Source organism: Penicillium odoratum (genome assembly GCF_028828045.1).
Source record: "Penicillium odoratum strain IBT 22623 chromosome Unknown utg000004l_segment0_segment0, whole genome shotgun sequence".
Lineage (NCBI taxonomy): Eukaryota > Fungi > Ascomycota > Eurotiomycetes > Eurotiales > Aspergillaceae > Penicillium > Penicillium odoratum.
In genome coordinates this window covers 1,139,771-1,163,600 of record NW_026643146.1, presented here as the reverse complement: position 1 = coordinate 1,163,600, position 23,830 = coordinate 1,139,771, and the positions used below count along the sequence as shown (strand labels likewise).

Sequence of the window (23,830 nt, the reverse complement as noted above, 5' to 3'; positions counted from 1 at the left end):
GTTGGTTGGTTCATCCCCTTGCATTCTTGTCTCCCATGAATGTAAGTCGGCCGGTAAACAGGGGCATCTCGTGCCTGTTTTTCTTGGCCAAAGGTTATAAGTAGGATTCTTCTTGGAGGTCTTTGTTTCAGAGCTCATTTTCCGACTAAGGGGCAGGGATTATTGGTTTGGACTATGACCACCAGAACTATTCCGTAAATTGAGACTTGACGTGGCGCGATAAGCCATGCACAGTATTTATACACGATGTATATATACTAGATCGGACATTTAGGCTTTTGCCAGCTTAGGTGAGAAACTCCATGATTTCATTCTACCCGTGGATCCGTTGGGTCAACCAAACGGATCAAAGACACATGGTAAAACTTCCAATAGACAGAAAAAAACGAGTTGTAAATAAATAACTCAAATAGTCACTCAATTCTCTATTTTTATAGTTAAATTACTATTGATTCCATCTGGATCTTTTGCTTATTCATCCAGATCACATCATCAAAGGCGGTGTGGAGCTGACTGTACTGGCCTGGACTGGCTGGAATCAAATTAATTATCAATCACCGGAGCGTCACGACTTTTTATTAGCTGCATCTTGTACATACCCCTCCATGCTCTCCCGCTCCCTGCCCACCCACACCTCCCGGATCAGCTTTCGCTCCTCCTTGACCCGGTTTTCCGCTAAGTCTATTAATACTGGTCTTCGCCCGACCGTGAATCGAACCCTGGCGTCCATCAACCACCCGATTACCCCAACTGTTCCTGCGTCGCGCCTCTCCTCAATTACCCGACACTTTTCCTCTTCCACTCCCGTCCTCGAGAGCAAAACTTCCACAATGGCCCCTACAGAGCAACAATATGATTACATCGTCCTAGGCGGTGGTAGTGGCGGTAGTGGTAGCGCCCGTCGCGCAGCTGGCTGGTATGGCGCAAAGACCTTGATCGTGGAAAGCGGCCGGTCCGGTGGTACCTGTGTGAATGTTGGGTATGTTAGACAAAACATTGTCATCACCATTTAGATGATGACAATCCTGCGAAAATACAGGGCTGACCATGAGTAGTTGTGTCCCCAAGAAGATGACCTGGAACGCCGGAACTGTTAACGAGACAATCCACCTGGGCAAGTACTACGGATACGATATCCCCGAGGGTACCAAATTCAACTACAAGCAATTCAAGGAGGCCCGCGATGCCGAGATTAAGCGCCTTAATGGCATTTACGAGCGCAACTGGTCCAAGGAAGGCATTGATCTTGTCCACGGCCGCGCCCGCTTCGTGGAGCCCAAGGTCATTGAGGTTGTTAACACCGATGGCACCACTGCCCGTTACGCTGGAAAGCACATTCTGCTCGCGACCGGTGGCCGACCGAACATCCCCGACGTTCCTGGTGCTGAGCACGGAATCACCAGCGACGGCTTCTTCGAGATCGAGGAGCTCCCGCCTAAGATCGCTGTTGTCGGCGCCGGCTACATTGCTGTCGAGCTTGCCGGTGTCATGAATGCCATGGACGTTGAGACTCACATGTTCATCCGTGGCGACCAGTTCCTGCGCAAGTTTGACCCTATGATCCAGAAGACCATGACCGATCGGTATGAGGCGGCCGGTGTCAACCTGCACCGCCACCACTCCGGCTTCAAGGAGATTAAGCTTATCCGTGACGGAAAGGGCGCGGACCGTTTGATCAAGCTTATCAGCAATGACGGTACCGAGCTGGAGGTCAACGAGCTCCTGTGGGCTGTTGGTCGTGCCCCGGAGGTTGAGGATCTGAACCTTAACATCCCCGGCGTGAAGCTTAGCTCCAGTGGCCACGTTGTTGTTGATGAGTACCAGAACACCTCCGTGGAGGGCGTCTATGCCCTTGGTGATGTGACTGGTCAGGCTGAGTTGACTCCAGGTAAGCAACACTGTCTTGATGTTACATGATAAATCACTAATACGTTTCATAGTTGCCATCGCCGCCGGTCGCCAGCTTGGTAGCCGTCTGTTCGGCCCTGCCGAGTTCAAGACCGCCAAGCTCTCATACGAGAACATCCCGACTGTTGTCTTCTCTCACCCTGAAGTTGGCTCAATCGGTCTGACTGAACCTGAAGCTCGTCAGCAGTATGGCGATGACAAGATTAAGATCTATCACACCAAGTTCACTGCGATGTACTACGGCCTCATGCCGGCTGAGGAGAAGGCTAAGAACCCCACCGAGATGAAGATTATCTGCGCCGGTCCCCAGGAGAAGGTGGTTGGTCTGCACATTTTGGGTCTTGGTGTCGGTGAGATGCTGCAGGGCTTTGGTGTTGCCGTCAAGATGGGTGCTACCAAGGCCGATTTTGATAGCTGTGTTGCTATTCACCCTACCAGTGCCGAGGAGCTGGTCACACTGCGGTAAATATGGACTATAATATATGAACATCCAAATAAGAGCAATCAATCATAAAGTGCAAAATATGTCCATTGCAATCTGAGCCACAGAGTCACCGCGCAAATTATTGAAATCGTTGATGTGATCCTCCCTTTCCAGAGCTCAATGTGGATCGACTGAGGTTAGATACATAATCAAGATACACTTGTTCATAGTATGAATTCAGACGTCCAGTATAATATTCTATCATTAAAGCAGTCTAATGATATAGAAACCAAGCCAATCCAGTCGCACCAACAGCAAAAATCACAGCCCAACGCGTCAATCCTCGACGAATATGCAATTTCGCGATTCTCTCAATGGCATCCCCATCATTGATATGCGGAAAGGGCCGATCCTTCGGCACCTCCTTCCCAAGCGCCTTACACAAAGGCTCCCATCCATCCTTCACATCATAAAAGACAAGACGATGCTCAGGAACAACCTCTTTCAACCACTCAATATGTCGATAGTAAGTCTGACGCGTCGGAATTTCCTCTCCATAAAGCCTCTTCCACTGCCCAGCTACCAAAGCGAGGTAATCCATAAAATACCGCATCCCCGGCAAAGGAAAAAGAACACCACGCAAAAACCAAAGGAACGTATAATGCATCACATGGCTCATCGATGTCTCCCAAGAAACCGGATCCCGAACTGTACATATGACCTTTGCATCTGGGTACAGCACCATCAACTCAGGAACGAATTGACCCCCCGGTGCATCGGTCGTAGCTGCGTACCCATCAAACTGGCGCGCCAGGAGCCCCAGGACGGCTTTTTGATCGGCTTCTTCTCCTGCGGCCCAGTGCTTGAGTGCTTGCATCCATATTTGGCGTTGGACAGGGGGCCCTAGGGTAGCTTGTGTCCCACAGTGGAAGGTGGGGCCGTCAAGGAGGATCTCCAGAGCAGCACTTAATGATGCGGTTCCGGTGCGTGGGAGTCCAGCTCCGATGACCTGGATGCTTGTTCCTGCTTGGGGAACAGATGGGCTTTGTCCCATGTTTGGCGACGTGGTGTACTGTTGGAGCTGGCCGATTTGTCCACAGGGCTAAGCCGGCTTTCCAAGCATAGAAATGTGAATTGATGTTTGTTTTGTAGAGAATACACTGGGATGTGCGAATGGGATTATTTGCTTCAATTGACCAGTCTGAAACTGAGCTCGGGGAGCAACAAGGTTCCCCTGTTACATAATTTTGGCCCCTTTCATATTTAAGGTTGTACTTTTTTTGATTCCCCAGACCCCTATGTTTTTGCTACGCGAGATAGAGAGTGAGTGGTAAATACGAAGTATAGTGATCATTCCCCAGGTTAAGCAGTTGTTCCATATATGACTGACTTTTATGCGGAATAATATTATGGATCTACAGCGGCCATTTTAAACCTCATCGTGGCCCCGAGAATTCAGTCCAGGGAAGCTTGAAAAAGACGAGGCCTTTCAGGATTGGAAATATTGCAGAATTTAGATGTGTCTCATTTCATTGTATTCGGAACCATCGTTATAACATCATGTATGGCCAGTAAAAACGACTGATACGCCAGACGCTTGTGCACCTTGATAAGGCAAATGACTGCTAAGTACTAGCAATGACCTGACGCTCATAGATTCCATACCGAATCGGCCTAATGGATCAGAGGGATAGCCATATCGGTGATGACTAGTATGTTCATAATGAAGCAGTTGGGCGGGAGACGGATCGGTAACCAATGTTGACAAGGATTCATGTCGTCAATGAAAACGGCGCCGGCGCCGTCGTGAATGCCCCTCGATAGATATCTGAGGGATGACGGTAATATCGTAGATAGAAATGCAAAATTTCAAATATTCGAACAGTATCCGCTTCACTCCGCAATTGAGGGAGTGATAGCGTCATCAAGGATAGGGCTGGTGGCTACTTTGTCCAAGGCCACAGTGTGAAGAGCAGGCTTCTCGCTAGTGGGAAGAAGACCTTTCTCTTTCATGTCGAGTTGTTTAAGCACCCACTCAGCGACTTCCTTGTCTTCAGTGACAGAGGACGGCAGGCCCTCGCCGGCAGTCGATGCTTCGGCTTGGGCAACAGCCTCGGTCTCAGCCTCGGTTGGTGGTTGCATGAGAGGCTGAAGCCAAGGGTGGCGAAGCAGCATGTTGTAGGTAGGTCGATTCTTCGGGCTCTTATCGAGACAGGCTCGAACAAATGCGTGAGCATCTTCCGAATAACCATCCGCAGGAAGAGTTGGGGGGTCACCATGGACGATTGCCTTGATTTGAATGTTAGCCACGGTCCTCGTACATTGTCTTTAGAGATACTTACGTGTAACTGGCTGAAAATGTTGGTGAATGTCTCCGGCGGATACGGGTATCGTCCCATGGCGCACTCGATAATCGACAATCCCAAACTCCAGACATCACTCTGCACACTGTATGTTCCACCGCTTGTCGCTCCAGACTGTTGCATACCACCACCTGCAATGCGCTCTGGTGCCATGTAACTTTGACACCCAATGTTGGTCTTTGCGATACTGGCCACCAAGTTCCCACTCACACCGAAGTCGCAGATCTTGATCTGACCTTTGCTGTTGACCAGAATATTGGTCGGCTTCACATCTCGGTGAATAATGTTGTGCTCATCCTTAAGCGATTTCAATCCCATGATGGTGGATAATGTCATCTTTCGCAAAATATTCTCAGGCAGTCCTCCCTCGTAGATCTTGTCAATCGAACCACCGTCCATGTACTCAACACACATGTATACAGCTCCTTCTTGGAAGAATGCGCCGTAAAAATCGATAATGAAGGGGGAGACGCATCGGTGCAGAATGTCCAATTCCATAATGATCTGAGCGAACTTGGCTTCGTCCAGCTCGAGCCGGATTTCTTTCATCGCCATAATCACGCCCGACAGATTATCTTTGCCCGCCTGGTCGGCTGCCTCAACGGCCGACCGGCTCACAATCCCACTCAACCCCAAGCCCGGTTTCCGCAGGTGAGGGCGGCTGTGTCGAACTTTGTAAACGGTACCGTAGTTTCCCTTACCCAACTCATCTAACCGATCCACTTCGTCCAAGGAGATCTTGAAGCTATGGCCAGTAGAGAACTCCACACCTCCGCCGTGTAGGATCGCTTTGTTCTTGAAATTCAAGGTTCCGGATTTCGTATCGATAAACTCGGAGTATTTGCTGAAAGCCGACTCAGCACCATTCTCCTTTTCCGATTTGGTGTCAGTCCCATTCGGTGCTGGCGGGCCACCGGTCACGTCGGACAGCTTGAGTCCGGGTTTCATTCTTTTCGCAGCGAGCCCGCTCAGCTTGGGGGAGGACGAAGGGCTCGTAATTGACGGAACAACGGGGGAAGATGTCCAGTGATTAGTGTGAGGTCGTGCACCGGGTGGAATCCGCCCAGCCAAAGCACCGCCCGCGCCGACATCGTTGGAAGTGGGAATGTGGCCGGTGGACGCAACGTGTGGCAATGGGACGCCTTGTCGAGAAAGAGAAAATGCCTTCATCTTGGCCATAATATCCTGATTCAACCCGCCGCTCCCTGGCGCACTCATCGAGGGGTGCGGGGATGGCGAGCCACCGGCACCCCGCCGCGCGGCGCTGATTTGAGCTAGGGACGAGGCGGGCATGCTCGTGTTGGAAGCGTGGAGTGGGAGGGGTGGCTTTGCGTGATCGATAGTTGCGATACCTTGGGATATGGGGGATAAGCCTCCGGAGCCATTACTGTTCTCGTCATCGGTCGGAGGGGTCTCCACGGCGGGATCGCGGTCGGTCATGATTATCGCGGGGGTTGAAGAAGCCGGACCGACGCCGTAATTGCAGGGCCGTCTTGGTCTTAAGGCTTGGGGCACCGGTAAGTGCTAATTGCAAGTTGCTGCAGACAGATGGGGTGATGACTTAAAAATGGAAGAATTGGGCCAAAGGAACTTTTTTTGACCCAGAGGTGAAGTCACCTGTTTGAACAGGGAAAGATAATATAAAGTGGGGGGGCGAAGACGACATCGTTTACAGGTTCAATTCCCTTTCCAAAAGTACATAATCAATTTTCATTCGTTTTCTCTTTTTTCACTTTTGTTACTCTATTATTCTTTTTAATTTTTTAATTGAATTGGTAACAAAACAAAATTGAATACATCCAATATTGATTTTGTTCCTCTTCAGATCCTATTCATTATCACTCGGGCTGACAAACCAGCCAATTAGAATCTCATCTCGGCTGAAAAGCAGGTTTTAAGACGGCGGATTAACACTTCCTTGCCGTGTTTTCATGTGGCTGTAACGACTGAAGTTGGTCTTTGCACTCGATCTAGGATTATCAACCGGGATAGCTTCTACCCCTGTCATCGAGCAACCGGTTTTTGGGGATTCCCCTTATGTCATACAGGATACCCCGGATACTCTACAATCCCGATTTTTCACTCTGATCAATTTGCTATCGGGGACATCCGAGTCGTTGACGCAAGTCTCCACTCTCCACTATTACCCGCCGTTCATCTATATACAGTACTCCATCCAGACATGTGTTTAACGGCCTGGCGAATATAGGGCTGAAACTACTCATGCTAGGTGCATCGAAATGACTCTTTTGGGGAGGGGTTCCTGATTCCGCTCCGTTCTCTAGTCATCTTGTGTACATGGGTAGGGGCCACAACAAATTCGTGTCCCAATATCGAAAATTCTACCCTCACACCTCCATTCTTCTTATCACAACCATTTTTCCCACTATCTTGCATCAGCCATTTAGAAAGATATGTGCCAGCCTCAAGCCAGCTCGCCTTGCAATTCGTCAGATTGCATCAGAGATCGGCATCAAACCGCGGGGTCTGAATGGCCAGGGCGGCATCTTGCTTCATCTATGGTCCCATGGTGGTGGCAATATTGCCCTCCGGCTGGGATTTTCCTTGAATGAAGAGAAAAACTAGGGGGTTTTATTCCTCCAGTCTCAAGGTAATAAATCTTGATTGCTGCCCAGGTGATGATGGCCTTGAAAGAGCGACGTCAAAGCCCCAACTGCTAGAAACCACATTTGTCCGCTCACCGTGGCGGTGATTAAGGGTTTGCAGCATGTTAATTTCATACGTTTGATTCAAGACTTGAGACAATTGCTAAATGACCCAACCACTTTTGGAACCGAGCCAAGTAGACTTCATATACTCCAAGAAGAAATATGATGGTCAAATGGGAGGATGTGGATCACACTTTTACAAGATGCACTGTCTCAAGGATATCTAATTAGCCAGGCACGTTGAGAATGGCTCACATTGTGAATTGATCAGGCCAGATGCCATTCAAAATTGGGCAGCAGTTCAGGAATTCTGGCAGGGGGCAGACATCTCTCATTTGGCTTTCGTCGGGAACAACTCCCGTAGCCGATTACCTTTTAGCGATATTAGGAGTTCGCGTCGGACTACATCATTTAATCATCAAACATGAACATCAAGAGGACTGACCAACAATTATAGATCCAGTTTTAGCAGGGATACAGCGGCTTAGAAATGATGCAAAATGACGTCCTCTTGTGCAAAGCTTTAGGCACCCCCCACTTTCACGTACTTTTGTCCTATGTATTATGGCACTTGAGTACGACAACATTGGATCTATCTAAAAGCCATTTCTAATCCCAGATCTATCTACACAATAGGCTACTATTAATTTTCGAAACAGCCCCTCAAAGTCAACGTTAAAATAAGCTCCAAAGACCTTTTATTCAATTGCTAACTCATGGATAATCAACAACATTGACGGTGATCAAAGATCATATGTTAAATTCACATACATGTTGATACCAGCTATAATTAGAAATTCTGCTTGTGGAAGAATTTCAAGATTTCTTGTGCGATATATTCCGTATCGCTTTCAACAGCAAAATGACCCGCATTAATCAACTGCACTTCAGCTTTCGGCAAATCCCTTTTAAACGCCTCCGCTCCGGGCGGGATAAAGAACTTATCATTCCTCCCCCATATCGCCAACAGCGGGACCTGCGAGTTCCGAAAGTAAACATGGAAGTCATCATAAAGAGGAATATTATTCTGGTAGTCATAGAACAAATCCAACTGAATATCCTTGTTTCCAGGACGTTCCAACAAGGCTTGATCAAGGAAATACGACTCTGGCGCGAGGCGCTTAAGGTCAGGCGTGCCATCTTCATACTGGAACTTGGTTGCTTCAAGTGTCAGCATCGCTTTCGCGACCTCGGTTCGATTTACCGATGCGTTGTTGCTCGCCCAAAGCTCTTTTATGGGGCCCCAGACATCGCCAAAGCCCTCCACATAGGCGTTTCCGTTCTGGGTGACAATTGCTGTGATTGCCTCTGGGCGCTGCAGGGCTAGTCGCAAGCCAACGGGAGCGCCATAGTCGAAGATGTATATGGCGAAGCGGGAAAGAGAAAGTTCATCGATAAATTCTCCGATGGTGGTTGCGAGGTTTGCAAATGTGAATTTGAAGCTAGAGGAAGCCTCTGTAAAGCCGAACCCTGGAAGATCGGGAGCAATAACTCGGTAATTCACAGCCAGTAGTGGGATTAGGTTGCGATATTGATGAGAGGATGAGGGAAAGCCGTGGAGTAGAAGTATGACTGGTGCATCGGATGCTGCTTTCTGCTCACGGTAGAAGACCTTTACCCCAGACTTTGGTAGTGAAATGTTCTTGTATTGTGTTTCAGCCATGATAACAAGTGCCCGAGGAATTCTAGAAATTGGCAAGATATGAAATTTGGAAGAAGGTGCAAGTGTGTTGGTTGCTGAGTGTGAGACACTCAAGGACCAGGACCACACAGGCGATTTATACGTCAGTGTTCCAATGCCCATCCCATTTTCAAACCCCGGATCAACACGAGATACCAGTGTATGATGATTACAGAAGCTCTGAGCTACCAGTAATCGTGAATACAAATGCATCAAACTAGTCAAACAGCCCTGGAGAAGGTCTAGATTTGGCCCAATTTCTCGGTGATTCGGCTTTTGAAAACGCGGGGTTTGTAAGTTCGATGAATCGCGGGGATTGAACCCTTGGAGCAGATGCAAATACTGGCTGGTATATATCTATCAAGGAAAATTATCTCAGAACAACATGAGGTACCACAAGCTTGAAATATTTGCAGCACATGGGAATTTGAAATAATTTTTTATTAATCATTTCATATATGAAGTGTAAAGTAACATTACTTAAGAACGACGCCATATCCCATTACAGATCTTTACCGACCAGGCTTATCCACGCCCACTCTACATAAGTATTCAAAATGAATAGAAACATAATAGTCAAGTGCACAGAAATGTAACGAAAAATTCACAGGCAGCCTTCCAAGGTTGTGAGTCAATCCTTCTCCCATCGCAAACTCCGCAGTAAATGCATGTTCAGTTCATTCATGAAATTTCCATTCCTTCATCATCTCCATCAAGCTCAGACATTTCGTCCGCTGCAGACCCTAATCCCAAGCGACCTTTCCCGTCCCGGTCGCATGAATCGTCGCCAAGGGAGCTTACCATTTCCAGTTCTGGGCCTGCGATGATGCGGCCTTCGGTATCCACGACCTCGCAGAGCTCAATCAAACTCTGGTGGCTCAGTGACTTGAAGGCATCTGAACGCACTATACGACCCCAGTGGGCAAGACAGAACTGGGCCGCACGTCGCATTAGCCAGCGCTCATTGGTTCTTCCGGCCCGTTCCCAGACAATGGCAGCATTGTCTACGTCCAGCTCACGACTGAGGCGGTTCACGCAAAGAAGACGAAGCTTAGGTATATCATAAAGATTAGCCATTACCAACATCCCAGCCACGTCAACCACGCTGGAGCAGAACTCGGGAGGCCCAGCGATGCTATCTGTGTAGAGGTAATATAGAAACGCACGAACAACTGAGTATGGCTCAGGGATGTGCATGCGCTTTGTGTGATACTCCGCCATTTGTGCGGAATATAAGCGCTTAAAGTGTGGCCACCGCAGTTGCAAAATAAGTTTGTGCACGTGTATCGGTGCTGAGGTGGATGAATTAGGTTCCACAAAGGCTGGCTGAGATAGAGTTGGGGATCCAGGAGGGGTGTCGTGATATTCATCTGAGCCCATAAAGTCATCATCATCGCGGATAGCAGTAATGATAAAATCAGCACCGCTTGATTCAGGAGGCTGGTTAAAGACAGAGGCAATATCGGCTCCCAGACCCGATACAGGAGAATGAACAGATCGGTCAGGCCATAAGGAATCTTCTTCAGGCACCTCGGCAGACAACTCATTCCCTAGGAGGCCGTATTTCTCCAAGTCAATTGACAGGACTTCACTCATATGATTCTCGTCACTAGCCCCAGGAGTGTTTGCCAGATCTAAACTGCATCCCAGCAGCCATGCCTTTGTACCCGCTTCATTGACAGTGCAGTAGTGCCATCGATAGCCCGGCCTAAAAAGCTCATGGCCATCGGCCAGTCGCTGCCAACGGAGCGAGTTGAGCTCCAGTGCAGCTAAATTGCAATCATGTGCCCGCACGGTCTCGGATGGGGTGATCAAGTCAAGAAGAACCCCTGATGCAAACGATTGAAAGTGGGTCCCGGAAAACAACGCGGGAACATTCGGACCAGAATGGAATCGGAGACAGGAAATGGCGCCCGGAGCGAGGGGCTTCCGTCGGCCAAAGTTGCGCACCTGAACGCTGGCAGAGTTCGCAGCATAGCTTCCAGAGCGAGGAGACATTTGGGTAGAGGGGCTAGAAATCGAGTCTGGATAATGAGCCATGGGCAATCGTTCGTCGAGGGAGTCCACGGTACCTTGTGGTGTGATGCCGGCCAGGGAGGGAGAGCCTTTAAGATCGAGCCACCAGATATCAGTCGTTCGTTCCATATTTGGGCCCAACCCTCCAAAGATCCATAGACGGTTGTTCCAGACCCATGCTGTATGATCAAATCGAGCGGTAAAGCTCCATGTTCGAGACCAAGTCCAGGTTTGGAGGTCTAAGTAGGTTAAATCATCCAAAATAATGTTATTCTCCCCGGTTACGCCACCGACTATGAAGAGTTTATCGTCATGAATAACTGCGGCGTGGCGTGCTCTGCCACGCGGGATCGAGCCACGGATTTCAGGCAGGGCCCAGGTGAAGGTTTGAAGGTCAAGGATGACAACATCGGAGAGGTATTCGCGGTGTTCGTTTTCACCGCCAAAGACAATCAATTTGTTGCCTTCGTATAAGGTGGCGGTGTGTCCTGAAGTATGGGTTAAAGATAGAGTTACAATGAGAAAAGTAGATGGGAGGATAAAGTACCCATGCGAACGCCGGGAATATCACCATAGTTATCGACTAGTTCCCACCGCAGAGTGTTCAAGTCCAGTCGGAGCACGTGGTTGTACACTAAAGCGCGGCAGTTAGCATTTAAGTGGAAGCTGCAAGATGTATGAAGATGTAGAAGACGGACCTTCGTCGGTGTATTGGTCAAATCCTCCGAAGGCATAAATGTGATCATTGCTGCAGTACGTCACTGAGGCGTTGACCAGACATGCGGGGACATGACCCTCGGCCTTTTTGACACTGGGGCGATACTCAGTGGCCGGACGACCGCCCGCGGGACTGGCCGGTAACAGGTATGCGCCCTGCTGCTGCATCGAAAGTACCAAGATCGTACTTCTCGGAGTAGGCGGATTGAAGAGCCTCGAAAATCCGGGCCAGGCTGTTGGAAGTCGTGTGGGTGGGTCCAGGTGGAACGGAGGGAGCGAGGTGGGGAGATGTAGCTCCCGCCATTAGGCAGGAAAACAAATAAGTTGAGTGTCCAGAATCAACAAAGAAAAAGAAATCGACAATCAATAGTGATCGGTAATTGATTCAATTACTGACGGCAATGGCGATTACCTTATTTCTCGCCCTAATGTTTCCCGCCAAGGATTTACAAAGAGAAGCGATCGACGCCGAAAGGGGAAACCACCGGCATGTCATGTGCGGCAAACACTAGGCCCAAATGAGATTAGCGTAACCGTACCTGAGGTAACGGTTGCCCCGGCGAACAAGATCCGTACTCAATGTAGAATTCTATTTATTCTTCTCTACTCTTATCCACCTCCATTTCTTTCACATCCATCTCCTATTCCACACTTCATAGAACGATCTCGCATTGTTCACTTGCATTTCATTGACTGATCGGTGGCTGGCTCCATCCTGTCATCTTATAACTTAACAAACAGCTTCAAATTATCAACATGGCAACAGCTTCGGTGACTACTCCGAAGAAGAGCCACCATGGTCTCTTTTCCTCCAAGACAGCGGGAGGTCGAATGCCCTTGACGCCTTCTCCTCACACTCGCCCGGCTGCTGCCACGCCACAAACATCGGGTAATGAATCACCATTCACCCCGGTTCGTGGATCTGAAGCAATCCGCAGCCAGTCTCAATCAGTCTACGGCGGAAACTTGTCCTCACTCTTCGCAAAATCGGCTACTGCCAAATCTACTAGTATCAAATCTTCCACCGCCAAATTATCAACTGCAAAGCCTGTATCTACTGCCAAATCATCTCGACCCACCTATCGCGACTCCCCCAAATCCAACATTGCTCGACGAAAGTCACCAAAGCATCTGGAGCTGGGTGTCTCAGACTGGTCATTGACCGGTACTGGCCCTTCGTCCACTCAATCGCCGGCTAAGGAGCGCACTCGCCGTGAAATTCCGACTCGGTCTCGCGCTGGCAAGACTACTGTGCGGATTCCTCATAACACTGGCGATCGGTTTATCCCCAACCGCACCGCTAGCGAGGGCCTTGTTACTTCTGGTGCCGCCAAGCCTGATGAAGGTCAGCGTCCCAAGTCGAGCACAGCAGAGAATTCGGGCTCAAATGTCCTTGCCTCCGCTGCTAGTGCCTTTGATATCAGCGGCCGTTCAGCAGAAGACGACCTGACTTCTGCTTTGGAGAGCATGGGTCTGGAAGACAATGAATCATCCACTTATACTCGTCCGGCGCCCGATAAGGTTGCATACGAGTCTTCTCTGGCTAACGCCTGCGATATCAACTTGAACACCCGTATTCTTGCCTTCAAGCCTCCTCCTCCAGAGTCCTCTAAACCCATTGATCTTCGTGCTCAGTACAACCGTCCTCTGCGTCCTGCCAAATCGAACAACGCCCAGTTCCGTCGTCGTGTTCAGACCGCACCTGAGCGAGTATTGGATGCCCCAGGTCTCTTGGATGATTATTATCTCAACTTGCTGGACTGGAGCTCTGGAAACCAGGTCGCTATTGGCCTGGAGCGCAATGTCTATGTTTGGTCTGCTGAGACTGGGACCGTCAACTGCTTGCTAGAAACATCTCCTGACACCTACGTGAGCAGTGTGAAGTGGAGTGGTGACGGTGCGTATGTTGGAGTTGGCCTGGGCACTGGTGAGGTACAAATTTGGGACGTTGAGGAGGGTAGTAAGCTCCGCAGCATGCACGGTCACGACACTCGGGTCGGAGTCATGGGTTGGTCTAAGCACACTCTGTCCACCGGCGCCCGGAGTGGCCTCGTTTTCAACCACGATGTTCGTATTGCTGAGCACAAGGTAGCCGAGCTTGTCTCGCACACTTCAGAGGTCTGTGGCTTGGAATGGCGTTCAGATGGTGCTCAACTGGCCACTGGTGGCAACGACAACCTGGTCAACATTTGGGATGCTCGCTCCCTCAGTGCTCCCAAGTTCACCAAAACAAACCATCGCGCGGCTGTCAAGGCACTCAGCTGGTGCCCATGGCAGCTCAACCTCCTGGCCACCGGAGGCGGTTCCTACGATCGTCACATCCACTTTTGGAACACAACCACTGGTGCCCGTACCAACAGCATCGACACCGGCTCCCAGGTCACCAGCCTTCGTTGGAGCAACCACTACCGCGAGATTGTCAGCTCCAGCGGTTTCCCTGATAACTCCCTCAGCATCTGGAGCTACCCAACCCTGGTGCGCAATGTGGAAATCCCTGCACACGAGACCCGCGTACTTCACAGCAGTCTGAGCCCGGATGGGCAGATGTTGGCTACCACGGCAGCAGACGAAAGCCTGAAGTTCTGGAAGGTCTTTGAGCGCAAGCCTGGCAGTAGTGCTTCTGCTTCTCGCGAAGGCGGTGTCAGCAGCAAGGCGCAACTTACAAAGGCTATGACCATCCGGTGATTTGTCTTTTGATCTGAATCTGGTTTATGGCTGTTTTCATGTTTTATACCCCGGTTTCATGGTGATCTGTTGAGCATTGATGGGCTGGGATCTTCATTTCTTTCGGTGTTATGGTCGTTCTTACGGGGCTAATTCGGAGTTTCTTGAGATGTATCTAAATTGCCAAAGGCACATTCTGTACAAATATTATTCATACTGCTATTGACTCTGTCTTACTACATTAGGTGAACGGCACGTTCGATGTACAGTCAGGCAGTTTGTATAAAACTATTAGCGATATGATATGCATAGCTATCATTTCGACTTGTTGGTAATCGGAATACCGCGTGAGAGATAACGCTTATGTCTCATCCGGAAACATAACTACTTAAGTGAAGTATTTCCAATCCATGGTTGATTCATTTCAACTCTTTGTGTTTAACCTTTAAGGGCGGTGGGATGACTAAGCGCCGGGAACTGGATGGATTTCGACCGCAGAAGCCCGACTTTCACCTTCTCTAACTCATCTCCAAATACAAACCTCCACCTCCAACTATTTGTTTTCTCTCATCTGAATCTCCTCTCAGATTCTGTTCACTTGTTCTCCTGCCTCTGAAATTACAGTCTCCCTCTTCTCTTCAAAGTCGTGTGATTTCTCGGGCCTGTGATCGACCACGGCTCCAACGGTCCATCCGTTGCGACGACAGGAGCCTGCTTGCTCTGCTCGAGTCAACCAAGCTTTGCTGTCCCGCAGTATTCCTTTCCTTCTTGATTACTTTTGTGTTCTCCGTCCCTCTTTCACCGCAACATTCTGTCGGCAATGTCGAACCAGCAAGTGGTAAGTCGTCTCGCGCGGATATCTCAGCCTGTGTGGTCACAGAGACGAAGCCGTGGTCTATCTCACTGAAAAGGACTCTTGGGCCATCTCACTTGAAAACAATGGCCTTGAAGGTGATCCTGGTTAACATTAGTTGCATAACAGGGCCCGGTGTTCGAGCGCGTCATTCAGGAAGTCTGCGATGCTTCCCAGGTCGACTTTGAGGAGAGCGGCGTGGACCAGAAAACACTGCTCGATTTGCGTGAGGTGAGTGGTAACCTGGGCAATTTCCTTTTGTTTCTTTTGATGGTCTTTGGTTAGATTTGATGGCATCTGGCGTGGTGGTTATGGGGTGGCGACAAAAGCGGGGGTCCCGAATGTGGTGCGGGAAGCGCTGCTTATGGGGGAACACCGGCTTTTGAGGCTCTCTTTATATGTGGCCGCCTGTACCCGCTTAGACCGCCAAGCCAATCCCCGTCGTTGACCACCCGATCTATATATACATATCTCTCACTGTCTCCAAATTATCCCTGCATGCTAATTTTTTTTTACTACAAGACCTGGCAACACAAGCTTTCTTCTCTAAATGTCGCCCATTTCCCCTGGGATCCTACACCACAGCCTACCCCGCAAGCTCCTGTACTGCCGCCTCAAGCAACAGTTCCATCAAATGCCCCTCGTCCTCCTCCCGTCCAGCCACAACATGTGGCCCCTCCTGTCTCTCTACAGCAAGCCCCTCCAGTTTCAGCTCCACTTCCGCTTCACGCACAATCCCAAGTCGCTCCTATGGGTGGACCTCGGATCAAGACTGAGCCTGGCATGAACGGGCCGCCTGGCCTGCCCATGAATCACCCAATGCAAGTCCCTACTAATCCACAAGCAGCCCGTGATCGTGCCATCAGTGCTATGCAGCAGAAATATGGTGCTAATGCGGCCAGTTCCGTCCACCAAATGCATCAGATGCAAGCTCAGGCCCCAGGCCAGCATGCCTACCAGCACATGCAACAGACAAATGGACAAATGCCCCACATCAAGCAGGAGTCTGGATATCCAACAATGGGCCCTAGTCAAACTGACGGTGGTGGTGATGACCCTATGGCAGACTGGAAAGCCGAGGTCGCACGTCGCCGAGAGGCGGCCGAGAAGGGCTTCGGTGACCACATGCTCCGCGAGCACCTCAAGTCACAGATGCGTGGATTGGAGGCCGGAGGTTTCCTCCGCCCTCTTAGTGAGCATGACACTCCAGCTGTGCTGGCGCGACATGCTGCCATTGACGCACACCTCAATCATACACAGTCAGCATCTGCTGCTCCCCGAATCACCGGCCAGGTCGATGGAGAAGAAGCAGATGAAGATGCCATAAACTCTGACCTCGACGACCCTGAAGACCAGCTGGCAGAAGACGCAGATAACGATGAATCTGAGGGCCAGGTCATGCTTTGCACCTACGATAAGGTTCAGCGTGTCAAGAACAAGTGGAAGTGCACTTTGAAGGATGGCATCCTGACCAGCGGAGGCAGGGAGTGCGTCAACCTCTTTATTTGTGTATTGATCGTTACTAACCTTCTATCAGATATGTTTTCCACAAAGGCCAAGGCGAGTTTGAGTGGTAGACTCGCATCGCCACTTCCCCTCCATTTGCCTGTCCGCTCCGTCTGTACTACATGTTCCGGTAATGTGCTTCGTCCGCACACATGAAAATCAGTGATCAGTGCTTTTGTTCCTCGTGCTCTTCAAACGGTTGGTGCAAGCGAATTTTTTCCCTCTTTATGATTCTTTTCTTTCCCGCCCAAGCCCAAACCAGGAGCTTACTTTACGTGTGATTTTTTGACTGCTTATCTCCCAAGTATGAGCCTTGCATGCTCATGCCGCCCAGATCAAGGATGGGTTTTTGCTTCACATGGGTCCTGTTTCATTATGACCTCCGTTTATCAACTAGAATGAATTGGTACTCCCATCAGATAACCATCAGATAACCAAATACAAAACTAATTTGATGATTGAGTTTATCTCTATAGAACGTAAGATCAGTAGATCGGTATGTTCCTTGATTAGGCTTATCTTACTAGATACGTAGATAAGGAGATATGGAATTAGAGTGGAAAATGATGAGAAAATAAAGCAATCAGAACGATAGAGACAAGAAGCTCAAGTGTATCAAAACGAAAATCCAAATCAAACCAAAACCATATCTACACGATCTGACGCCGGAGAACCACACTTTTGTTTGTAATTTCCAAGTCCAGTTCCAGTCACCGCTCGATATGAGCGGTTGGGAAGAGTGAACATCAAATATGGGGTCGTGAGCAGTGCTCGCCGTACCCTTTAAAAAAAAAGACCAAACCCGCACGTATTCCAACCCAAGCTCCCATATGATCGTATCCAGCGGACATAAGATAATGTCCAGGTATAGTCAGGACGAAACTTGTACTGATCACCAGTAGAAGGATAAGCAATCAAGCTGAAAAAGGAAAGCAAAAAGCCACCAGTGCAGAACGCAGGCAAACATGCATCAACGCACGATGGAAGCAGACAATCGTCGCACCCTTATTATCTGGCCTTTCAGTCATCAACAAAATCCCAGTATGTCAGATGCCAGACAAGATAACAGAAAACAAGAAAAGGGAATGCTCTTCTAGGCATATATGGCTGAGTTTTGATCGCTCAGAGGGTGGGGGCTCTATCACCAGGCCCGAAAGAGGGTCTAGGAATGGCGAGGGATTGGATATCGAGCAGAAAGACATAAAATGCCATGAATCAAGACATTCAGACCAAAAGGGGAGAGAAAAGCAAAAACCTGAAAGACAAGTCCCCAGAGAAACAGGAGAAAACCCGAAACACATCAAATCAAACTCCAAAGTCACCGGACCAGTCATGACATCATGTGTGGGAGGTTAGATAGGCAGGCCCATGAGCCGTTGAGATCATTCGCATAAGCACCAAATAGCACAGAGGATATTATGTATAGGGAAACAAAATAATCACAGGAGGCCTTCTTCGCCGATTCCAGGGAGGCCAGCTCCAGCAACGTTGATGTTCTGTCCCTGCATGACACCACCGCCCAGGGCCAGATTGCGACCTGCAGCAAGTTGAAAATCTGGATTACAGGGCGGCGAATGCGATTTGTGGTATTTGAGGCCGTTGAGGTTCTTGTATCGCTTGCCGCAAACCTCGCAGCGATATGGCTTCTCCTTTTCCATTCCAAGGGTGCCAGGGTAAGGTGCTGATGTTTCGGGGTTCACTATCGAGAAAGTTCCATCCGCGTTATCATGGAGCTGCTGATTGTTGTGGCCGTGCTAGTGGAAAATTCACTGGTCAGATTGGAGGATGACAGTAGGGTTTTTAAAAGACTTACCGCTTTGTGGTATTTCAAACCATTTTGGTTCTTATAAGCCTTCTCACAGCCGATGACAGGGCATCGGAATGGCTTAGGCTCTTCATTGGGAAGAATCGAAGTTGTATCAGGGACCCCAGCGAGAAGCTGCTGCTCACGAATCCGTCGAGCAATATCGCTATTGGGACCGTACTGGGCACCACTGAGTTTGAAATGAGCGTTTGTTGGACCTCCCATACCTCCTGTAGGACTAAATAGGCGCTTTGCTGGCTCATCGATGCATAGATCAACCATATCGTTATTGCCACCAGAAAAGTGTCCGAACTGACCCTGATTTTGGCCCATGGCGTGTTGCTGCATAGTAAGATCACCAAACCCGCCTACCACACTCTCATCAATTTCGGCAGGTGTTCCAGGTGCTGACGAATCCGGGGTATTTCGGAACTGGGAGGTTTGGAGGGGGTTGGCCATTAAAGTGGGAGTATTAACGGATGAAACAGTGGGGTTGTTCTGCAGGGACAGGGGACGTCCATTTCCGATCGGAGTACCGGGTTGGGAGGGTGTGCTGAAGCCCTGGTGGCTTGGAAGCATGCCCAGGTTTAATTGCGCGCCCTGGTTGGAGCTCCCGAATCCGCCTTGACCCCCTTCGCGTAACTGTGGGGAGAACAGCTGTGAAGTGGTATCGTCGTCATCTACCATAGGCTCGTCCAACTCCATATCATCGATCGTGTCTAGATCCACGTGCTGGGATGTGGAAGTAGTCTGACCCAGCTTCCGCTGCATATCCAGGGTGCGATCTGGTTGCAGGCCGCGCCCTTGGTTACCATGTTGCTGGCTCTGTTGTTGTGCAATCGCGGCCGCTGCTAAGGCAGCTCGATTCTCACCCTGACTCGGGCGATGTCCTTGGTTGGGCGACTTGGTGGCGTGAGCTTCTTCGTAGTGTTGTAAGAGGTCGTGAAGGGTCGGTAACGTCACACCGCAGCACGAGAAGTCCCGCATGAAGTTGGCCTCCAGCTTCGGGAGATATGACGAAGAGTGGAAAGAAGGCGACTGGAAGGTGAAGGGGGACGTGCCAGTCATGATGATGCTGTATGAGAAAAGAAATATGGTCAGTTTCAACGTCGTGCGACAATGTTACAGCGCACAGGATTTCTCCCCGCGCGCTGCGCGCCTCGATTCCCGCCACTCACTCATCACGTATCCAACTTCCGACCGAAATACCACCCCAGCTCATTCCGCCTACCAAGCTTCCTGCCAGAGACTCCCGGCGGCCTTTGTCGCGGGCGGATCCCGACATGGAAATGGGCTTCGTCCCATTCCCCCATTGTGCATTTGCGGCGCCGATCGAGTCCTTACGAGGCGGCGGGGCCTTGAACACCCCGAGACCTCCGCTCGGGTGATGCGATACACTCCCGATGCGTTCGCCAGTACCGGCTCTTTGCAGGGCCGACGTAAGATTGGAGGCCTGCTGCCCCGGCGGTGAGACCGAGGTCGACTGTCGCGTGGCGATGTCTATCGGAGCGGCGCCAGTCATCGTGAGGGGTCGATATGCAGGTGCTTAGGTTTTGGAGAGCGAGGTCAAGGGAAATAAAAAGGAAAGAACAAGTACAGCTACTCGGGGCTGTTTGCAATTTGGTTTCGAAACTTTTTTTTTTCTGGAAATCCTGGTCCCTGTCTGGTCTGCGCGAAGGACACGCCAAACCCGAGGGGTTGGGAGATGTGAGAGGGTATCTACGGTTCCCGCGTTGAAGCGTAGATTCGGGGGTACCCAAAGATTTGAAGAAAATGCAGATGGTGAGAAACAGTTGTCTGAATGCCCCTCGATGTGGTGTGGACTTTTGGGTGGATGGCGGTTTTGGGCGGGTTCAAGAGAGTCCACCCTGAAGTCCCGCTCTTGTATTGGGCTCGGCGGACCGCTGAGCCTTAAGTGGCGATGAGATCGCCTTCGAAGAAACTTGGAACAGTGCAAGATTAGGGACAGAGGACCCTTTAAATGAACTTTCTAGATAAGAGAGATCAAGAGAAGGTTTAATGAAGCGGGACTGAGGGACTGAAACTAAGTATTCGTAGTATGATCGGAAGTGCACTTTACTATGACTGAGAGACTTGTCTGCTTCTAGTCTAGCGTGGTTATTGTATTACACCACACGTGATGTTGGTTCCATGCATCCGGCATTTGCCATTTGTCACATTGATTCCTCCAAATTCCTATGACAATATTAGAATTAAGACATCTGATAGTTCCCATTTGATTGAATATCTGGTACAATTAGTCAAACAAGTCTAAAGCGGACGAATGTTTCATCTGGGGGAAACAGTCTAACATTGATCGGTGTGGAAGGTCGAAGCGCCGATCGCTACCATGATGACACGACACACCGCTTGCAGGGACGTCATGATTCTTACCACCGAAGCTGAAACACTTATGACTAGCGTCTAATTTATGACTAATAGGATCTTGGATCTTGGATCTAACTATAACTTACTAGTTTCAGGCTTGATAACATGAATCATAATTAAGTCAGTCCGATTTTCGGGTTCACTAATTGGAGTTACTGTTTCCATCCCTAATCCTTTTACACGCAGCCGAAGCTACTGTTAGATGGGGCTTATGGAGATATGTATTCGTATTCATCATGTAAACTCTCGTTGCCGAGGGTGGAGTATGCTACCAGTAATTTTGATACGCTGAGACAGGAGCTTCTTCTCCGAACGTACCTGCAGACCTAATTCCCATGGTACAATCCTGAAGCCCGGGTCTCCAACTTTATTTTATGCCGAGAATTTTCTCATAAATATCATAGATCGGCTAGAACTGCAGGATGAGATCGCGAGCAGATCTGGGGTTATGCAAGGGGCGAAGGAGATAAAAACGGGGTGGCAAACTTTCGGGATCCGCTGGGATTCGGTCAGTATCGCGTGCCGGGATTTCTCCGGAATAGCAAAATATTGGCATTGTTCTCCCCGGGTATAATCACTATCTGAGTAACCATTTGAAGTAAAACGAATATATCTACTTTTCCCATGTATTCAAGGCCATTGATCGGCAAAGTTATTGTACATATACCTCCAAATAGTGGTTGGGTAAACCTAACGGAGCCCAAAGTTTCAGTCGGGAGACAACGGGGCTCTTGGCTTTGGCGCTAGAAACGCGGCAGAAGCATTTGGTCCAACCTTCGATCAGTTAGCGTCGCTTGGATTCATTACGCCCTACAGTCGTACCAAATACCAGCACGCCCCGCTTTCTACTAGATTGTACCCCGTCTTCTCGTCTCACATCTCGCAGACGCTCCCGCGTACTCCGTCAATTGTACCTCCTTTTCTCCAAATAAGAGAATGCGACTTGCCTCACTCTGTAAGGTAACTCTGCCGCGCGGTTTCTCCACGGGAAATCTGTCGTTCATTTCCTGATTAGGCATGTGGGCTATTCCTAATCGGCTGACATACTTGTGGATAAGTTTTAGCAGAAGATCGGTACTGCTTTCCGTCCATTCCGTCCCTTCTTGCCACAGGCTAGGGCCGTGGTGGGCTGGTGAGTCTATCGAAACAATCATACCAACGTCATGTTATCCGTGACGGCAAATACATGAGAGAGTTTCTTTGTTTACGTTTTATGCAACCCTGAAATAATGGCTTTGTTGCACCCTTGTTCAACGTTTACCGAGATAGTAAGTCATATGGTTTACTTTATGGGGCAATTTCCCGATAACGTCGAAACTACTGAAAGATCGGCAATGGACACTGATTGTAACATTTCCCACTATCGCACGATTTGTGTGGGGAAAGATAGGCAATGAGGGGTAAGGTCAATATGGCAATGAGGGTGGTAAGGATACCTATGGTGCACCGAGAGCATCAACATAAACCTTGGTATCATGAACTTCAAAAGACAAAAAATAACGTTAGTAGACGCCACGATTGAAAATAAGAGCGGAAATCTGACCAATCAGGCTGCTGATGAGCCATTTCTATCGGCAAGCCTAAATATGAATGATTCGTTCTTTTTCTGTCTCCCAAGGCTTAGGCCAATTATGACTCCACACTAAAGTTGAAAGGCGTCAAGGATGGCTTCGGCATGGGTGATCTACATTTGTACCAATATCTGGCTTCTGCCAATCGGTCCCGTCAATCTGTATCTCTTCTTACGGTAAAAAGACAAGATGGCAAAGTGAAGCCTCTACTCCATTGACTGAACAGATAGGAGCATGGGGTACTCTATTTAGGAGCTTTATATTGTAAACCCAACATGACTGTCCATTTATTCTACCCTCGGACTCCATGGATTCAATGGCTTCTGAAATATGAAACATAGTTCTCCTGAAACCTAAAGGATGGAAGTTCCTAAGACACCCACTCCTCGTATTTTCAAGCCACGGGTCATTCCGGGAAGTCTCCACGTGGTCACAATCTGACGAATACATTGCACACAAGCACATCACTCTCCGCACTCATTCTATTTCTATGCTTGATTGTATTTTCTCCAATGTGATGTTGATGCCCCAACCCCTGGCAACCTCGTTGATCTCTTGCCGATTTCTTCCGATCAACTTCCCCGCATCCGTGGATAGGGGTGAGGGGGAAAGCGTGTGCGAGACAAGCCTCAGGAGCCAAAACAGTGTCTACTAGTATGTATGCCTAGTGACATTGGCTGTTATCTAGGTGCATAATTGGCGCAAGTTTGTTTTGACCGACGGATACTAGTCTGCAGCATGGTTGATTCGTCAACTGGTCTATATAAGGTTATCGTACATATCACATCTCTTGCAGCTTTAGCTTCAAGGCTGAAGCACCAATTAACTAAGACGTTCCGATCGATTAATACCGCTTCGATAATATTGATTCATAAACTAGAAGGAACTTTAAGTCTATAAGAGCTGGTTTGATCAGGGAAATCCAGCTCTTTGGTCGTGGAATGTAAACACGTAAATATTTGATGGATTCAATCTATGACATCTAGATTATGGAGGCGCGATTCAAGATGTCTAAGGTTCTAAACAGTACCCGACAAAAGGAGTGAGTATTTTATATATCTTTCAAGTAGGTATCTACGATTTATGGGATCGATCACCTTTATTCATGCCTTGACCTTGGAGTAAATCCGAGCCCTGGTACTATTAAATTTGGACCTACGTTGGACCTAACTTGGACATGGAACGCATATGGGTTGAGCATGGGTTTATCCCAGCATTGATTAATGGTAGATATTTAAGTACTAAATATCTCCCTCCTGCGCTTCC

The 23,830-nt window shown here is 49.1% G+C and overlaps 8 protein-coding genes across 8 annotated transcripts; 3 read left to right on the top strand and 5 right to left on the bottom strand.

Annotated features, from left to right (window-relative positions):
* Positions 1–605: 605 nt before the first annotated feature.
* glr1 (glutathione-disulfide reductase GLR1) lies at positions 606–2,374 on the top strand (the record flags this gene model as incomplete). The annotated part of the gene is made up of 3 exons (XM_057138632.1): positions 606–979; positions 1,056–1,888; positions 1,941–2,374. 3 exons carry the CDS (start codon positions 606–608, stop codon positions 2,372–2,374), a joined length of 1,641 nt encoding a protein of 546 aa, XP_056996839.1.
* Positions 2,375–2,606: 232 nt separating this feature from the next.
* Positions 2,607–3,386, bottom strand: N7520_004697 (sulfotransferase family protein; the record flags this gene model as incomplete). Its single annotated transcript, XM_057138631.1, has 1 exon — positions 2,607–3,386. One exon carries the CDS (start codon positions 3,384–3,386, stop codon positions 2,607–2,609), a length of 780 nt encoding a protein of 259 aa, XP_056996838.1.
* Positions 3,387–4,225: 839 nt separating this feature from the next.
* Positions 4,226–6,135, bottom strand: pbs2 (mitogen-activated protein kinase kinase PBS2; the record flags this gene model as incomplete). The annotated part of the gene is made up of 2 exons (XM_057138630.1): positions 4,226–4,621; positions 4,675–6,135. The coding sequence occupies 2 exons, from the start codon at positions 6,133–6,135 to the stop codon at positions 4,226–4,228; spliced, it is 1,857 nt and encodes a 618-aa protein (XP_056996837.1).
* Positions 6,136–8,154: 2,019 nt separating this feature from the next.
* N7520_004695 (alpha/beta fold hydrolase) lies at positions 8,155–9,027 on the bottom strand (the record flags this gene model as incomplete). Its single annotated transcript, XM_057138629.1, has 1 exon — positions 8,155–9,027. The coding sequence occupies one exon, from the start codon at positions 9,025–9,027 to the stop codon at positions 8,155–8,157; it is 873 nt and encodes a 290-aa protein (XP_056996836.1).
* Positions 9,028–9,726: 699 nt separating this feature from the next.
* On the bottom strand, positions 9,727–11,946 carry N7520_004694 (Kelch motif domain protein; the record flags this gene model as incomplete). The annotated part of the gene is made up of 3 exons (XM_057138628.1): positions 9,727–11,549; positions 11,609–11,695; positions 11,760–11,946. The coding sequence occupies 3 exons, from the start codon at positions 11,944–11,946 to the stop codon at positions 9,727–9,729; spliced, it is 2,097 nt and encodes a 698-aa protein (XP_056996835.1).
* Positions 11,947–12,534: 588 nt separating this feature from the next.
* Positions 12,535–14,463, top strand: N7520_004693 (WD40 repeat domain-containing protein; the record flags this gene model as incomplete). Its single annotated transcript, XM_057138627.1, has 1 exon — positions 12,535–14,463. The coding sequence occupies one exon, from the start codon at positions 12,535–12,537 to the stop codon at positions 14,461–14,463; it is 1,929 nt and encodes a 642-aa protein (XP_056996834.1).
* A 799-nt stretch (positions 14,464–15,262) lies between these two features.
* On the top strand, positions 15,263–16,872 carry N7520_004692 (transcription initiation factor IIA large subunit; the record flags this gene model as incomplete). The annotated part of the gene is made up of 4 exons (XM_057138626.1): positions 15,263–15,280; positions 15,425–15,526; positions 15,818–16,782; positions 16,833–16,872. 4 exons carry the CDS (start codon positions 15,263–15,265, stop codon positions 16,870–16,872), a joined length of 1,125 nt encoding a protein of 374 aa, XP_056996833.1.
* Positions 16,873–18,240: 1,368 nt separating this feature from the next.
* N7520_004691 (zinc-coordinating transcription factor SFP1) lies at positions 18,241–20,127 on the bottom strand (the record flags this gene model as incomplete). Its single annotated transcript, XM_057138625.1, has 3 exons — positions 18,241–18,555; positions 18,615–19,680; positions 19,784–20,127. The coding sequence occupies 3 exons, from the start codon at positions 20,125–20,127 to the stop codon at positions 18,241–18,243; spliced, it is 1,725 nt and encodes a 574-aa protein (XP_056996832.1).
* Between the last annotated feature and the right edge of the window lie 3,703 nt (positions 20,128–23,830).